The 17,554-nt window shown below is 42.6% G+C and overlaps 1 protein-coding gene across 2 annotated transcripts in view; it reads right to left on the bottom strand.

Moving 5' to 3' along the window:
* SLC25A26 (solute carrier family 25 member 26) overlaps positions 1 to 17,554 on the bottom strand; it is a 123,507-nt gene that overhangs the window by 7,304 nt on the left and 98,649 nt on the right. For both annotated transcript variants that reach the window (XM_059390126.1, XM_059390127.1), the window contains one exon: positions 4,487 to 4,556. In XM_059390126.1, the coding sequence (XP_059246109.1) occupies positions 4,487 to 4,556 (70 nt within the window). The remainder of the gene's footprint in view (positions 1 to 4,486; positions 4,557 to 17,554) is intronic.

The following is a 17,554-nucleotide window of genomic DNA, read 5'->3' as shown; positions in this document are numbered from 1 at the left end:
TTTACAAACCCGTGGTTTTAACTTGTCCTCTAAAAGAGAGGAGAAAGGGGAAGCTCGGAGTGGGTATTTGGGCTTACTGTGTACCCGGCAGGTGGGACTGTACCAAGCACCATGGTATCCTGTGTGCTTACGGCACACGAGAATTACGGCATCTTGTGTGCATGGGATTATTCCATGTGGCAGACAACTTGCTCAGGGCCCACAGTATGGAACTGCGACTCAACATCACAAGCATCTTAGCTCCAAAAGTAGTGCTCCTTGACCACGTGATAACTAGTATGTGATAAGACATAAAATGTGCCTGATTGTTAAAACTCAGAAGTGCATACACCATTATCCTATTTGAAAATGTTCACAAGCTGGGGGGTCTTGGTGGATCAGTTGATTAAGTGTCTACTTTCTGCTCAGGTCATGATCTCAGAATCCTGGGATCAAGCGGGGAGCCTGCTTCTGCCTCTCCCTCTGCCCCTCCCCCCAACTTCTCTCTCTCAAATAAAAAAGGAAAAGAAAATGCTCATAAACTTTCCTAAACCAACTCTGAAGACTTAAAAGTTGGTGAAGACATCACTGGTCTCCTGATTACTCAGGCTTTCCTCACTTACCTATGTTGAAAAGTATGTGTCTTCTCATAAACATGGGTACAGTGCACCCAACGTGTCTTGGTCCCTAGCAATAGTGCACCTGTCCCTTACTGTGGCTGCCTGCCAATGTGCTCTTACAGACTGCCGCTTCTTATGAGCAATATGAAGAAAAGTCCAAGAGAAAAACAAATACACTTAAATAGGACCCGATTTTACTATGACAGTAGCTGCATTTTATGAAAGTTATCAATAAATCAATTTTAATGTCTTCAAAATGTCAAGAACTGCTTTACTACCCAGCCCTCACCATGCTTTTTATGAGGCTGCAAAGAAGGGCCTATGAAGATCATGTAATATGGGTTACAGTGCGGAGGGGGCTGGGGACCTGCGCTTTTGCTTAAAATGCAGTGATTTTTTTTACTTAAGGAAACTGTAAACTCCTGGTAATAAATACGAGGAACATGCTAACATATTAGACAGGATATAATTATTCGGTGCAGCAACTGTAGGCTGCCTATGTGCTTGCGTGGCGTCACACCTGAAGCAATTTTCTACGGGTTCCATAGATGGAGGCTCTCACGGAATGTCAGGCCAACTGCTTTCAGAGACCAGGTTCAGGGGAAACTGGGAGCTTACAATAAAATGACATATCACATGTCCTTAGGGAACAAATGCTGGTTCGTGACCACCCCAGACAAAGGGGCCACCTTCCTCCAACAAGTCTGGAGCTGTCGCACCCCAGCATGTGCCTCGGGGGCGTACCAGTGGACAGATACACGGGGCTGCAACAACAGGGTTTTTGTGTGTGTTTCAAGGTTGTGCCAGGCCTTCTCATTTGCTACCCAGATAAATCCTTCACCCTATTCTGAATTTTTTTTTCTCTTTTTCATAAAAAAAAAAAAAAAACAAAAAAAAACTCATTTTTTGAGTGTGAGGGCGCATGTGCCCAAGTGCGGACGGTGGTGGGGAGCAGGAGAGGGAGAAAATCTTTAAGCAGACTCCCCACAGAGCACGGAGCCTGATGAGGGGCTCTATCTCATGACTCATGAGATCATGACCTGAGTTGAAACCAAGAGTCGGATGTTTAACCGACCGAGCCACCCAGGCGCCCCATATTCTGGAATTTCAAGTCATGAAAATTATCTTTTTCTGTTCCTCCCACTCTGTCTTTCAGTCCTGCTCCCTCTTAGAAAATGTAAGCAGATGTTAATTATGAGAAACTGACCAAAGAACACCAGAATATTCTGCACATATCACTATAGTAGCAAATGTCACAATTACTTAGGTTGAATTGTAGATTTATATTTAAAAATTAACTTGTAGTGAGAAAGTTGGCAAAGTCGTTTCCCCCCCCCCTTGTTTAACCTCTGACCAGAAGCCAAGGGAATTTCTGAGCATGACAAGCCATCAACACCTCCAATCTCAGGGGACATTTTTGGATATTTGTGCCAAGTAGTTTATAAAACAAGCATGGGCACAGAAAAGTGCCAAAGATAGCACAGAAAATGGTTCATCCATGATGATTTAACTATTTTAAAACTGGAAAAGTGCACAAGGATGAACAATCTGATTTCTGATATGAGGGCGAGTCTTGTCACTGCCTTTGTGGCTAAGTGAGGCTGGAGAAGCCGTGCGGAGCGGGGAGGCTCTGACAGGCCTGGGAGGGCGGCCGGGGGCAGGAGCCGTTCCTCCACGGGGTGGAAGGTGCAGCGGCACCACAGACTCCCACCGGCTACCACTTATTCACAAATTGGGGATATTTTTAAATGATATTTTAAAGGTTTTAGAATAGTTTTAAATCAACGAAGGTTTTCAAATCGTAACTGTATGCCTCATGATCAACATACCAACTGAAATTTTAAAACAAAAGGGATATAAACAAAAATATACTTGTTTTCTCGCATGCTAAGTACACATGGATCTACATGCAATGGATTTTCACAGACGCTGACGAACTGCTTCACTGACCAGAACCTCAACTGAAGAAATACGGTAGCACGCACGGAGGCGTTTCTAACTTTCCATGCTACCGGAGATCATTATGTACAGGCACTCTATCAACAGGTTACTCTCTCTGTGCAACTGTGAATAGGAATCAGTGCGATGACAGCTTTTCGTTTTCTGGGCACTGGTTGTTACTGCAGCAGAAATCATACCTCTCATCGAGCAGTTCGATGTCACGGAGTAAAAGGATGAATACACACCCCACCCCACTGATGCCCGCCGTGGTCCCCGCTCCGGCACGGAGGGGCGCATCTATGTTACAGGTAAGGAAACCAGTGCTCAGGAAGGCCCCCAAGTCTCATTCCTTAGCTGGGGGCACAGCCAAGATGGGACAACTCTGGGAGTCCAGCAGGCAGGCCCCCACCGGGTTCGTGGCTCTGGGCCAGCCCCTGCCCGCGCCACCCAGCGGCCGCCAGCGGTCCCTGGAGCAAGCGCATGCCGGCTGCACACCCCGGACCAGCCCCCTGGAGCCTACCGCACAGTGGATGGCCAGTGGAAGTCTCTCTTCCCCTGCTTCTAATCTAAGTGCTTATTTACAAAGCATTATTCAGAAAAAGACATTGTAGCGAATGCACATTTCCTTCATAGAAACAATGCTTGTAAGCAAATCTTTGAATTAGCTACACTTCAGCAAGGGACCAGAGAATAAATACTTCTTGCTTCATTCCCAGGGAAGTTTTATGGTATTGGTAAATTTAAAGTGCCCTTCCTTATCCAGAGTGACTAAATTTCCATAATGCTCACTTTGTCCCCTGGAGGGAGTTAAAAAAAAAAAAAAATCAAACATATCTCTTAAGGACTGGGGAGTAAAGACTCTTGACCTCTGGAAAGTGAATCAAGACCACCTACTCGCTGAACACAGCTAATAACAAAGTGTCATGTGGAAACAATTACTCATCATAATCAGTCTGAGCTGGCTTCATGTCTAGAGGCAAGATGCTTTTCGATTATCAATTCTACAAGTCAAATGGGTCCAATTATTAATAAAGAATCCTATAAAATACATGTTTTCTGTTTTCTTCATCACTACAGCCAAAAAAAAACAATCCAACAACCATGAGACAAACTGGAAAAGAATTATTTTCTAATAAAGTTGACATCCTAAAACTACCTATTTACTGGTGGCTACACATCGAAATTAGCAGTTCATGGTTTCTGGCAAATCTCCATTTCAATTTATTTCAACTATAATTCTAACTTACCTTTATTTGCAACTGCAAAATGCACTTCTCTCTTTGATTGCTAAAACTAGCACTTACCTAACTTTTTAAAGCACCTGAGTTCTTTTTACAACCTCACTGGAAACTGCACACGACTTAGTGATGAGTAACACAGTATTGCATATTGTCATTTTGCTCTTGGTTCAATGTCTAGAAAATGCCCAGATGCTTCAATCTCCACATTTTATCCCCCAGACCCTGTTTAGCCGTTGGTAAGGCTGCTGAGCAGCCTCGCTCTCCCGACAGCAGTTAATCGGCGGCGCTGTCAAACGCGTCACACAAACTGTGAATCACTGCCTTCTACAAAAATCACTGAAACCCCCAAAGCAGGGCTCCAGGCAGACAGCTGCACAGCAAGCCCCGCACCCACAGCAGGTCTCTGCCCACAGAGGGCTTTACAAATCATCTTTAAGATAATCCAAGCACCTGAGTGAAGGCTTTAATAAAGATAAAAAGAAAAAGAAAAATTTGTCAAAAACAAATTGGTTGTCTTTCAAACAGACACCTTTTAAGCATTCGCGGCTTTTCCCCCATAAGACACACTCTCGTCTCAAACAACTAGTGGAACTCTCTTCATCTAAACAATCTGGAATTTCTAAAGAATGTTGTTTTTGCATAGTTAATATTTTCACATTTTTCTCCCCCCTTTGGTCTTTCCCAGTATAATATAATCCTTTGCACCTGCAAAAGCTCCACAGACCGCTGACTGCCAACAATCCACCACATGATCCTGCCTCCAGGACCACAGGGCCTGCGTTTAAGGAGAAAGAAAAATACAAGTTATTAAATATTTGAATTTATCGGAACCTCCTGTGGGGTTAGCTCTGGGGATGGGAACTTAAGTGAGAAGCTATTTTGGTGACATTCCTCACTGATGACATAAGTGATTTTCCCAAGGACTTGACTGCATTCTAAAATAAGTCAAAGAAACAAGAGTTGACAGCTATATTCAAGGGCTCGAAGGAAACAATTTTCAGGAAATACGTAGGATATACACACACTTGTGCCTACGTGTACAAATTAAGGTACAACTCTAAGACAATGTAACATTTTAAATATTTCCCATATATTTCTGAACATATAAGTAACCCAATTCACAAGTTAGTCCAAAGCAGTGTCGGCCACATTCCTCAGTCCTTTTTTTCTTCTTTTTTAATATTTACCCATATTATACATATTTGAAAGATGCAGATTCTATTACATAAGTCTGGGTTTAAAATTTGTCAAAACACTTTTTTGCCCTGTTTACAACATAAGTTGAGGATTATACAAATAGATACCCATCAAGTTGCAAGCTGAGCAAAAAGATGGCAGAGACATGATGCCTTGCTCACCAAGAGCAAATGAACCAGCAGAAGACAAGACGCAGTGACACCAGATGGTGAACCGAGCTCCGAGTCAGGCAGTGGTCTAGTCTCTAAACACGTGTTATAATACCCAATCCTCACAACAACCCTAAAAGTTGGGCCCCGTTATTACCCACCATTTACCCAGGCTTTCTGACAGCAGAGCTCACCCTCCAGTTTTTTTGGTTTTATTTTATTGAGGTATAAGTATGTGTCCAACTGTGTCCAATGAGCTGTACATATTTAAAGTAGGCAGCTTGTTAAGTCTGGACACATACGGCCATGATTAACACAGTGAACCCATCCGTCAGCCCAAGCATCCTTCTCTGTCCTTCCTCTTTCCTGCCCTTCCTCATTGCACCCTAACTCACCTGATCTGTCGCTCGAGTTTGATTTTTCCAGAATTATATGTAAAGGCAAGTGGACATTATATTTTTAAACCTGGGTTCTTTCCTTCAGAATTCTCCTAAGATCCCCTGTCGCCATCTACACTGATACTTCATCCCCGTTTAACAGCCGAGCAGTACTCCATTGTACAGAGAGATCATCATGTGTTTAGGTCTCTGCCTATTGAAATGCATTTGGGAATTTCTCCAGTTGCTGGCTATGACCAAAAAAGCTATTACGACCATCTACATATATGTCTTTATAGGGACACATGCCTTCATTTCTCTGGGGGAAATCCCTAGGAGTGAAACAGCTGGATCTCATGGTAAGAACATGTTTAACTTGTTAAGAAACTACAAAAGCATTTTCCAAATTGGTTCTACCATTTCACATTCTGACCAGTTCCAGTTTCTCCACATCCTTCCCAATAGTATTATTGGGATTTTAAAATTTTAACCATTCTAACAGATGTGTAGTAATATGCCACTGCGGTTTTTTTTTTTAAGATTTTATTTATTTGATAAACAGAGATCACAAGTAGGCAGAGAGGCAGGCAGAGAGTGGGGTAAGCAGGCTCCCTGCTGAGCAGAGAGCCCGATGTGGGGCTCAATCCCAGGACCCCAGAATCATGGCCTGAGCTGAAGGCAGAGGCTTCAACCCACTGAGCCACCCAGGCGCCCTGATGTCACTGAGGTTTTAATTCATGTTTTCTTAAAGACTGATGTTGACCTTCTTTTAATGTACATTTATGCCATCCCTGTATCTTCTTTTTTTTTTTAAATTAGGGTCACACCCAGAGTGGAGCCCAATGTGGGCCTTGACCCTGAGGGTCAAGACCTGAGCTCAGATCAAGAGTCAGATGCTTAACCAACCAGGTGCTGCTCCCTAGATGGCCTTTGGTCAAGTGTCCGTTCAAATGTTTTGAACAATTTTTTAATTTTTTTCAGTTACTGAGTTTGAGAGTTCTTTATATATTCTGGATACAAGTCATTCGCAAATATTTTCTCCTAAACCATGCCTTCTCATTCTCTTAACTATGTCTATAAACGGACAGAAATATTTTATTTTGATGAAGTTCAAATTATCCTTTTATGGATCTCACTTTGGTGACTCATCTAAGAAATCTTTGTCTAACTCAGGCCTTAATGCACCTGTGTTTCCTTCTAGAAATGTTTGGTTTTTAGGTTTTACATTTAGATCTACCACTCATTATGAGACTGGCCTTTCCGCATTTTATAACTTGGCTCTTTTATCATGAATTAATGAACTGTATAACTTCTAAACTCTCCTTTCTGTTCCACTGATCTATGTGTCTGTTTTAATGCCAATACCCTCTTGTTTTAACTACTACAGCTTTGTAATTTAGTCTGAAATCAGAGAACAACTTTTTTTTAAGTCCGACACCTAACTAAGCAAATCAGACATATCACAATGCGTGTTCTCTAAGGTCTCCCAATACCTCCTTCCACCTAACTGATGAGAATGATTACTCAAAAAGTGTATTTATTAAATTCACTAGACTAAGAGTGCTGTTGCCAAATAGATTTTTGTGAGCATCTCAGGAATGGAGAGATGCTAAAAAAAAAAAATTACACATAGCCTTCTGAAGACAGTCTTCTTCTTCTTCTTTTTTTTTTTTTAATATTTTATTTATTTATTTCTCAGAGAGAGAGAGAGTGAGCGAGCACATGCAGACAGAGTGGCTGGAAGAGACAGAGAGAGAAGCAGGCTCCCTGCTGAGCAAGGAGCCCAATGTGGGACTCGATCCCAGGACGCTGGGATCAAGACCTGAGCTGAAAGCAGCCGCTTAACCAACTGAGCCAGCCAGGCGTCCCAAGACAGTCTTACCATGAGTGTCATACTACTGGTATCCTTTCAGTGAACGCTTAAATGTTTGCAAACATCTCTGTGCTTTTGCAGAAAGCATCACTGTCTGCGTAACTTATACAAGCACTGGTGACAGCATAAGAAACCAAACAGGAGACCATCATCTTTTTACTTTTGAGATGGAAAAATGTATATTCTATCAGGCTATACAGCCAGTTCTATAACACCATTACTCACTTCAGTGACTTTTTAGAAAAGGAATGTGAAGCCTCAACTGGACTTTCAGTAATCACTGAAGGCCATCTTCCGTTAATCTATGGATATCTTTGAGCGCTCCGAAGAGCGGAGGTTTACTTGAAACGAACTTAAATACTAATGACTATGCTCAGTTTATAAGCAATAATAGAGAACAACTAACATGTCAATTACACATCATACAGGAGGGAGGAAAATCAAAGATGTTAGGCAATTCATCAATTCAACATTTACTGAGTACCTACTGGGTATCAGGCACTTTTCTCTTTTCTTTTTCTTTTTCTTTTTTTATTTTTTTTTAAGGTTTAAGTAGACTTTATTGTTACTGGAGGGCCCTACTGAGCAGGGCCTCATAAACCAATATACGTGGTCCCAGAATGTCACCATCGAGAAATGGAAAGGTCAGGATTGAGGAAGAGGTCACTGTAATTGAAGGACATGATCCGGCCAAGAATAAAGCGGACATGATCAGGAGAGGCCACGGGTGGTCAGGTCACAGGGTGAAGGACAGGACTGCTCCCTTCACTCCCGCTTCTTGTAGTTCTCCAGATGCGACAGGACCCAACCCAACGGCAGGAGGCAACACAGGAAGCAGACGGTGAGCCCAACAGTGACATCCATGGTCCCGAGCTTCTCCCGTGGTGGCTTGGAATGCATCTGGGCATGCTGCACTGGGAGCCTCCGGGTAAGACCCATCAGGCCCCTCAGCAGCTGCACCACGGGCAAAGACAGAGCTGCATGGAATGACCTCAGGCACTTTTTTCAAGGGGAAAAAGAACAGCTGTCCCTAGGTCTAGTATTTGACAGGGGTACAGAGTGGGCAGAAAAGGGTGTAACAGAGGGAGGGGAGGTGATGGAGAAGGTTTCACGTAAGTGCCTGCTCTAATCTAGGAGGGAAAAAAATTGGTTGGGGGGGCACCTAATCAAAATGCTCAGATGGCTGAAGACACAGTTTAAAAACAGAATCTCCATAGACAAGCGTAACTTTCCACTATCAACCTGGCCAGAATAATTTCATCTAAAAATATATAAAGAGATCATTTCATATTTGAAAAGAAATCTCTAGGGACGCCTGGGTGGCTCAGTTGGTTAAGCAGCTGCCTTCGGCTCAGGTCATGATCCCAGCCTCCTGGGATCCAGTCCCACATCGGGCTCCTTGCTCAGCAGGGAGCCTGCTTCTCCCTCTGCCTCTGCCTGCCATTCTGTCTGCCTGTGCTCGCTCTCTCTCCCTCTCTCTCTCTGACAAATAAATAAAATCTTAAAAAAAAAAAAAAGAAAAGAAATCTCTAGAGCCAAAAGGTTTGGAATCAAGTGAGAAACTTCAGGAGCAAACACAGCATCAGAGAACGTAACAGCAAGCACAATAAACACTTCTCTATAACCTATGTGGATTCTAGGCACTAAACACTGCACACACATTAACTCACGCAACCCCACCTACAATCTTCTGAGTACGTGCCGTTTTACCTTCATTTTATAGTCGGGAAGTTAAGGCTCAGAGAAGTTAAGCAACTTGCCGAGTTGTAACGGGCAGGTAGCAAGCAGAACTGAAATGTGTCTGAGGCAACCTGGTACGAAGTATACAAACACAAGGACTTGGATCTACAGGTTACAGTTGTGGCACAGCAAAGAGAGCGGCGTTTGTAAGACACCTTACTTCCACATACACACCAGAATTTCTTCTGGAATGATAGTAAGATATCCAAGTGAACGAACAAACTGGGTCACTGCCCCAAAACCACCTGCTTTAAATAACAGGAGTGTAATTTTTTTTTTTTTTAACAAGGAATTATCTAAATAGAAAAACTGGAAAGTTAAGAAGCCAAGCTTAAAAAAAAAAAAAGATTATTTACAAATTATTTCACTTGGGAGCTACTTTAAAATTCCTTAAACACCACCATGGATAACAGTAAGAACTTAATTGGTAAAAAGTACTGTATGTGAATTATGAAAGTACTGTGAAATGACGATTTTCTTATATGTGTGTAGGGACCAGAGGATTGAGATCAACTGAAAAAAAAAAAAATGGTTGGAAAGCCAGGAAAGGTTACTCAAGAAAGAGTAAATGTTATTGTTTGTGACTTTTCAATAATCTAAGAGTAGTATTTTTTTTAAGATAAATTCAGCAAAATGGAAAAAAAATATAGTGCAGGCAACAGTATGAGTGATTACTAGTATTAATTATCACTTGCTGAGTACCTAGCATGTTCCAGGCAGTATGTTAAAGATTTTACATTTCCCATTTAATTTCAGAAAATGTGTATTATCCACAAAGAAAGGAGTGGGGGCAGTGCTAAACAATGTTAAGTGACTTGTCTAAGCTCACAGAGACAGTAAGTGGGCAAGCTGAAGCTGGTTGGTGCCCCCCCACAAAGCCACGGGTCTTGTAGACAGAATAATATATGAGCAACGTTGTAAGAATTCCTCATTACTGTACACAGCTTGACTTCAGTAAGCTACATTACAATATATAAGTGATTAAAGAAAACATTTGGATGTCCGTAAAAGTTGTTTAAATCATGTGGGTTTGTAATGAACAATATTTTTAAGGACCTACCTGAACACCAAAACATCTTAAATTGCTATAATTTCTCAATCTAAGTATTTCCGCTTCTGCTCGAACTATGGTTTCTGTGCAGGCAGAGGCAGAGGACTAGGGAGTGTGGGGACAAGGGACAGAAAACGCGAACGTGAAGAACCACAGTGCTGGGAGCCTGAACTCTGCTGACGGAGATTGTGCACCAAAGTAAGTAAGAATAAAAAAAGGCGGATCTCTATACCTCACCTAGTATTGATTTATTTGCCCCAGTTCAGGGTCCTAATTCCTTTCTTTTTCAGATAAAAAATGAAAATTTCAGATGAATCCCTACATACTTGCTAATATCTCAGGTCAATGAGAAATTTCAAGTAGAATAATCAGACAGGCAGATATGTTCCTAATTCTGCTTCTGCATCTTCTTGTCTTTTGATTAGGAATGTCAGTAATCGACAACATTCACAGTAAAGCTGAAAGATTCTAGATGTGAACAAAAGCGAACCATCTACTATGCTCACCATCTTATCCTCACAGCTGCCTGGGGTCTGGTGCACAGCTTACTTTCTACAACTTTTCTTAAGTTACCATACCATAGCTTGATTAGAAAATATTTCTAAGAGCCTCACAGAAAAGTCACAGAAATAATAGAGCTTCCATATACCCTTCATCCAGCTTCCCCTAATGTTGACATCTTATGTGACCATAGTACCAAGATCAGTAGAGCAGACTAAAATAGAAAATGTTACTAAAATAAGCCCGATAGGATTTCATCATTTATACTGTCTAAAGGTACCCAATTTTTAACAACGGCTTTTTAAAAATTAACATTATTTCTATCATTCAGTAGGATATTATAGGGAATCCAGAATACCTAGTGGTATCACTACAAAACAGAATCTTCATTTCCCATCAGTCCTCACTCAGTGCTCAAGGCCGACTGAAGAAGAACAGCATGATGTAATCTGGTTCCCACCCCCGCCACCCCATACTTAACCCCCAGGATAATAGCCAATAGGCCTGAGGATCCATTCAAAGGATAGAAAGCAAACACTAGGCCCAATACTATGAAATGGCTGCAAGTCCATGCTTGGGTCAGGTGTTTTCTATTAAAGTATAGCATGAAGACAAGGCTTTGTTTTTCACTTCAAAAGATCCACCCAAATGTACAGTATTGTCCTCTGAATGAGTAACAAATTGAAAATAAGTGTTTTGGCTTTAGTGTAGGAAAACTCAGTTTGGGACTTCAGCTGTTGTATTCAAAAGTAGTTATGCTGCTTCCAATTTTGCAAGATTATGAAACTTTACCAAATGCTTTCTGTGGTACAAGGACAGGAATGTGAACAGAATCATCTGCTCGATTCCAAATTGATAATAGGAGACGGTAATTTACTTAACACATGAGAAGAGATAATCCTCCGTGTAGGCCTTAGTGCTGTCAATCCACCACCGGAACTTTCTAACTCAGGAGAGACACTCAACTGCTCTCCAGACAGTAGTTGACAGAGCTGCTGTGTAGTTTTTGCACATGCACTTGAAAAAACGAAGCGCCGGCTGCTTAAAGTGTTGTTTTTCAATTAAATGAATTATCTCTCTGTGCAGTACTCATATACTAAAATGTCTTAAAGAGAGATTTCCAAAGCGAAGTTTTGACCCAAAAAAATGGACAGAACGAAGACCTCAGTTAAGCTTTCCCTTTTGCCAGACCGTGGCTCTAGTGATATCAGCAAATGGCTAAGAGGCTAGAATGGGTTTCTCCTACAGAACTAGTTTTCATAACGGCAGGTGGCTTTCCCTACCTGACAATCAGCGATCATTTACATACACAGGCTAATGGTAGTTATAACGGCAGCTGGATTGAAAGCATTCTGAGATGTGTCAAAAGCACCAACTTTGTGTGGGTTGATATGTTGTGTGCCTAAGCTGTGGTTGGTTGAGATATTAAGGTACTTGCCTTCTTGATGAGTCAGGTGGTGAAGATATTAAGGATTTATAAGAAAGGGGCGCCAGGGTGGCTCAGTCGGTCACACATCTTCCTGCAGCTCAGGTCATGATCTCAGGACCCTGGGACTGAACCCCACGTCGGGCTCTGTGCTCAGCAGGAGTCTTCTTCTCCCTTTTCCTCTGCCCCTCCCCCAGCCTGTGCACACTCTCTCTAGCTTTCTCGCTCTCAAATATATAAACTCTTTAAGAATTTGTTAAAAAAAAGGGGGGGGGCATCTAGGTGGCCTGGTTGTTAAGCATCTGCCTTGGGCTCAGGTCATGATCCCAGGGTCCTGGGATCGAGCTCCACATCAGGCTCCCTGCTCAGTGGGGAGCCTGCATCTCCCTCTCCAGCTCCCCCTGCTTATCTTCCCTCTCTCTGTCAGCATTCTTAACAATCCTCTAGAGTGCACTGCACGCTTCTGTTCAATATTCAGATGATACAAAAACTGTACTACTCTTACAGGGAATTTTATCGTTTCCTTCCAAAATATGCCTATTGCCTCCCTAAAGTTCAGTAAGAGTAAACCCGCATGTTATAGCTGTGAACATCCTTCTAAAAGAAACTAATTATAAATCACCCAGTTAACGTATACGGTTATCCAAATTTGCACTGAACTTGAAAAAGAAGGCATGCTAACCTTCAAACAATTAGTGAATTGTTATAAACACCTGCTGAGTAAAAGACAGACCAGTAAAACATAGAAACGTAAATATGAATGACCAGAAGACAAAGTGCCTCCCCCAGTGAGCAAGGAGCCGCAAGAAATGAAACACAGACACGTGGGACAACGTGGTCTGGCCGCACGCACCACGGGTTCCCCGTGCTCACCGAGCTGACTCCCGGAGCGAATGCTATGCAATCCCTGCCCAAGGACAGAGCCACAGACGCTGGGAGAGTCAGTCTTAAAAATACGGCAGCCAGTGTTTTTAAGCTTTACGCTATCAAGTTAATGAATCAACACAACTTGCAGAAATGCCTAAATAAGCAGATCCGATGTAACAGGACCTCAACTTTTTACCAGCCATTGAGCTCACGAAACAGCAAACACGTTACTGAGGACATCATGTGTTATGTGCACGGCTACATGTAAAATGGCTCAGAGCATCAACTCAGCATTCAGACTGCCTGGATTCAAAACCCTGGCTGTCTCCTCTAGTACTGAAAACACCTGTGGCCTTGGGCAAGATGCTCCAACTCTTCCTCAGTTTCCACACCTACAAAATGTAGACAGTAACAGCACCTGTCTCAGAACCATGATGAAGATGAAGAGGAAATAATCCGTGGGAAGTGGTCAGCATGGCACCCGGCATCCTGTAACTCTTAGCAATTCAGTCCTATGGTTGCTTTTATTACTAGAGTTACAATCACTAACAATGTTACATGGTGAAAGAGTGCTGGACAGGAAGCCAAGACTCGGACGGCCAGATGAAAGACAACCTCTCCAAACCCCCTCTTTGTTCAGTGGGGGTGACCCCAGGGCCTCCCACTCTGGGTTGTGCATGATGTGGGTGAGACAGCTGGCGGACGGGATCCGCTCAGCACCAACGGGGGGTCTTTTCTAAGGCTTCAGGTGATACAAGGGCACAACTAAAGACACTGTTAAAATGCCAGGGAGGGAATAAACAGGTGCTATAATTACTCAGGAGGGACGGAGAGAAGAGACCTTCGAAGAGGGTTGGAAAGGGCATGTTCCTCTGCAGTGACACGTGGTCTAAGGCCTCGGGAAGGAGGAGCTGGCCATGAGCTAGAATGAAAGTTAACAAGAAAAGGCATTTTCATCACTCCTCTTCACCTCTCTATTCCCAGACCCTAGAAAATGCCCCGCACGCAGCAGGCACATGACTGAGTAGTGCTCAGTATGACAGTGTTAGAGGGAATGAATCCCGAGTATTCCTGGCAGAGGGCACAACTGACGTGAGGGTCCTGGTTAGGCAAGCACCACCCTCGCGTGTCCGCAGAGAACCAAAGGGAGGCAGCAGGGCTGTGCGAGGAGGCAGTATGGGCTGGAGCGCACTGGGTGCGCGGTAGGGGATAAGATGGGAGAGAGAGAGGGGGGACCAGGGGACAGAGGACTGTATCAGCCACAGTTTAAATGCTAGGTCTTTTTCTTTTTTCAAACAGATGCCACCAAAGGGTTTTGCAGGCAGTGGTACTATCTGATTTATTTCATTAAAAGAGTACTCTGGCTGCTGTCAAGAGAGGATATTTTAGGGAAGAAAGAATGGAAGCAGGGAGACCTTGTGAGCAGCCAAAGTCAATGTGCCAACTGACACAGGAGGTGCGTCAGAGGCTTCTATGGCAGCAGCGGACTTGCATACAGGCTGGGTCATGCTGAGGGGCCAAGGAGAACCGTGGAGTAACCGTAGCTTTCTACTTTAGCAAGCAACAGATACCTGCGCTAGTTACGGAGACAGCGACCACAAGGAAGGAACAGGCTGGGGAGAAGGAGAATAAAAGCCAAGAGTTCTGTCCGAACTGGATGGCCTGAGACACCTTGAGCAAGAATGTCAACTAGGAAGCTGGTCGCACGAGGCTGTGACTTGGAGGAGGTGGTCTGTGACAGAGCCATAAATGTGCAAGTCACCTGCAGGAAGACAGTATCCAAAGCCACGGGGACAAGATGAAATAATAAGTGATGGGTCTTTGTCGGGTAAAAACAATGTAATTGATCATGCTTCTCTTCTGGTTGGGCTGCCAGAAAGTTCAAACACAACATAATTTTCAGAGGGAAATTATTGTCTTATTAGAGATTCTGGATATGATAATCTACCCCTTTTACTTTTCTTTTTCTTTATGGTGTCTAGTCTTCTTTTGTGCAAACTCTCAGTCTACGTACTGTGAGAAAGGAGAACCAGAAGAAATGAGGCAGTACAGTGACGTGACTGGGGGAGTCAGGGAGACTGGCTCCCATATTATCTTGAGAAGTCTCCAATTACAGACCCAAGACCTTAACGTTATCTGGCACTCTGTGCCTCTCTCAAAGACTCCAAGCTCCTCAAAAGCATGAACCCTCTTACTCATCCTTGCATTGCTGTGAAGGGACCAACGTCCAGCTCAGGAGTATGCAGGCACTTCATGGGGTGTTCCCAACGTCTGTCACAGATCTGTAAATGCAGGGGCTGAGGCCTTGTTCCAGTCCTCAAAAGCTGAGGTCTAAATTGTTTTAAAGATAGCACAGTGTGCAATTAAACACCAATAAGCAATGCACACAAATGTGAGGTAAGATAGGGTAAAGCTTCAGGGCCTGGATTGGAAGACTTCAAGGAAGGAAAAAAAAACCAAACCCAAAACTGCACTGGCTTTGGAAGACGCACAGTGTTTGCCCATGTGGAAGCACACCTCAGAAAGCAGCCAAGGAACAGAGGCAGTGAGAAACCCATTCTGGCTGGAGGAAAAGAATTTTGAAAAAGTATGGAGAGGGGGAAGGGAGCTGGAAAAAACAGTGAAGGATGCAGTGTGGACATGCCCCTTCAGGAAGTTATACATTTCCGAGATCTTCAAAGAGATGTTTACGGAAGAGCACACAAATTCAATGTGTAGAATGGATAGGAAAGTAGAGAAACTGTCAGGACTTAGTTTAGGCTCAAGTTAATAAGAATCTGATAAAAAGGAGGCCACAGGTTCCAAAAAGTCAGAGTCCACCAAAACTTGGTGAGTGGTGTGATATGTACAGAGAGAAAGAGATCATGAGATGATTATTCAGGACTTGAGACCCACTGGGTCAGATTAGTAGTGTAATTAACAGAAACAGTGGCAGCAGGAGGAAGCAATTTCAGAAAAAGATAATACCTTTAATGGTAGGCAGAGTAAGTTTCAGAGGACAGTGGCCATTCTCTGTATCCAGGTTCCCCCTTCCCCTTGTAGCATAATGTGTACGCAACCTGCTCAAGCTTTTTTGGAGAAAAATCGTCCGAAGTAGCATTCTCACATAAACATAACAGAGAAGTTCTTCCACATGCTACAATCTATGGCTGCAAAAGCCAACTTGAATGGATAAAATCATAAACAAAAATAAAAGAGGTGGTCACAATGGTCTACTTCTACAAAGCATCTTGAGTTCACATTTAGATGTTTAAACAAAAAACCACTATGTGAAAAGATGCTCAGCCTTGCTGAGCTGTAAGATAACTGCAAATTAAGACCACAGTGAGATACCAGAACACAATTATTAGAATGGCTAACAACGTTTCTTTAATCTAATGACCTAACAAACGATGACACGGCAGCAGAGCGCCTGGAACACACTGCTGCAGAAGTGGACAACCACTTCGGAAAACAGCCTGACAACTAAATTTACTAACTTGCTAATTAAACTTATACTTTCCCTATGACCTCACTCCCAGGTACCTACCCAAGAGAAACAAACACACGTCCCCATACAAATACGTATATACAAATATATAGCAGCTTTATTCATAATCATCAAAAACTGGAAACTCAAACGTGTATCAAGTAGTGAAGGGATAAATTAACTGTAGTACTTCCATATAATGGGATACTACTCGGTGACAAAAAGGAACAAACTACTGGTGCAGGCAAAAGTATGAATGAATCTCATAAGCATATTAAGTGAAATAAGCCAGGCACAAAATGCTATATGGCATACAATTCTATTTACATGATATTCTGGAAAAGAGAAAACTGTAAATAGTCTGTATTTTGGTAATGGTGGTGGTCAAAACTCATAAAAATGTACAATCACAAAGGGTGAACGTTCCTGTATCAACATTACTCAATATACCTGACTTAAAAACAAAAAACAAAAAACTACAGCATGCTGCTGCCACTGTTTCTGTTAATCACACTATACTAATCTGACCCGGTGGGTTTCAAGTCTTGAATGATCAAAAAACAAAAAAATGACAGCATTTTAGCATGCTCAAAGCCGACTGTTAAAATGTAATATTATCTATGATTGCTCTGAAAAGTTCTAGATATTTCTTAACTAGCTAGAATGCTTCAAATGTCCTTAATGATGAAAAGAAGCAAACCTCATGCTTTTCCCTCTTCGGGCCTCAAAACATTCCTGTGCAAAGATAGAGCGTAAAGATGTTAGCGAGTGTGCAGAAGCTGCGTGAATGCTGGTTATTGAGACGCTAATAAAGCAAGTCTTGTTTGCTGGACAGCTGTTGGCTCCATTGTTCTTTGGTCACACACAGAAAAGGAAAGCTGTTATGCTCATGGAATGTGACCTTCTCATTGGAGAGCTGTTACATCATGCTCAGAAACACTGCCCAAGACATCCATCTTCACCATGCACCACCAAGAAAATGGTGAAAACAAAAACAATGAAAGACCCAAGAAACTATATGTAAAGTCTATTGATAAAATAAGCTGTGTTACTTAATATTTAAAGTCAGATCACTTGTGAGAAATATTTATTGATATAGAATATTCCAGAGTTTCTTTTTTAT

Source organism: Mustela nigripes, chromosome 2, assembly GCF_022355385.1.
Source record: "Mustela nigripes isolate SB6536 chromosome 2, MUSNIG.SB6536, whole genome shotgun sequence".
NCBI lineage: Eukaryota > Metazoa > Chordata > Mammalia > Carnivora > Mustelidae > Mustela > Mustela nigripes.
This window is presented reverse-complemented; position numbering and strand designations above follow the sequence as displayed.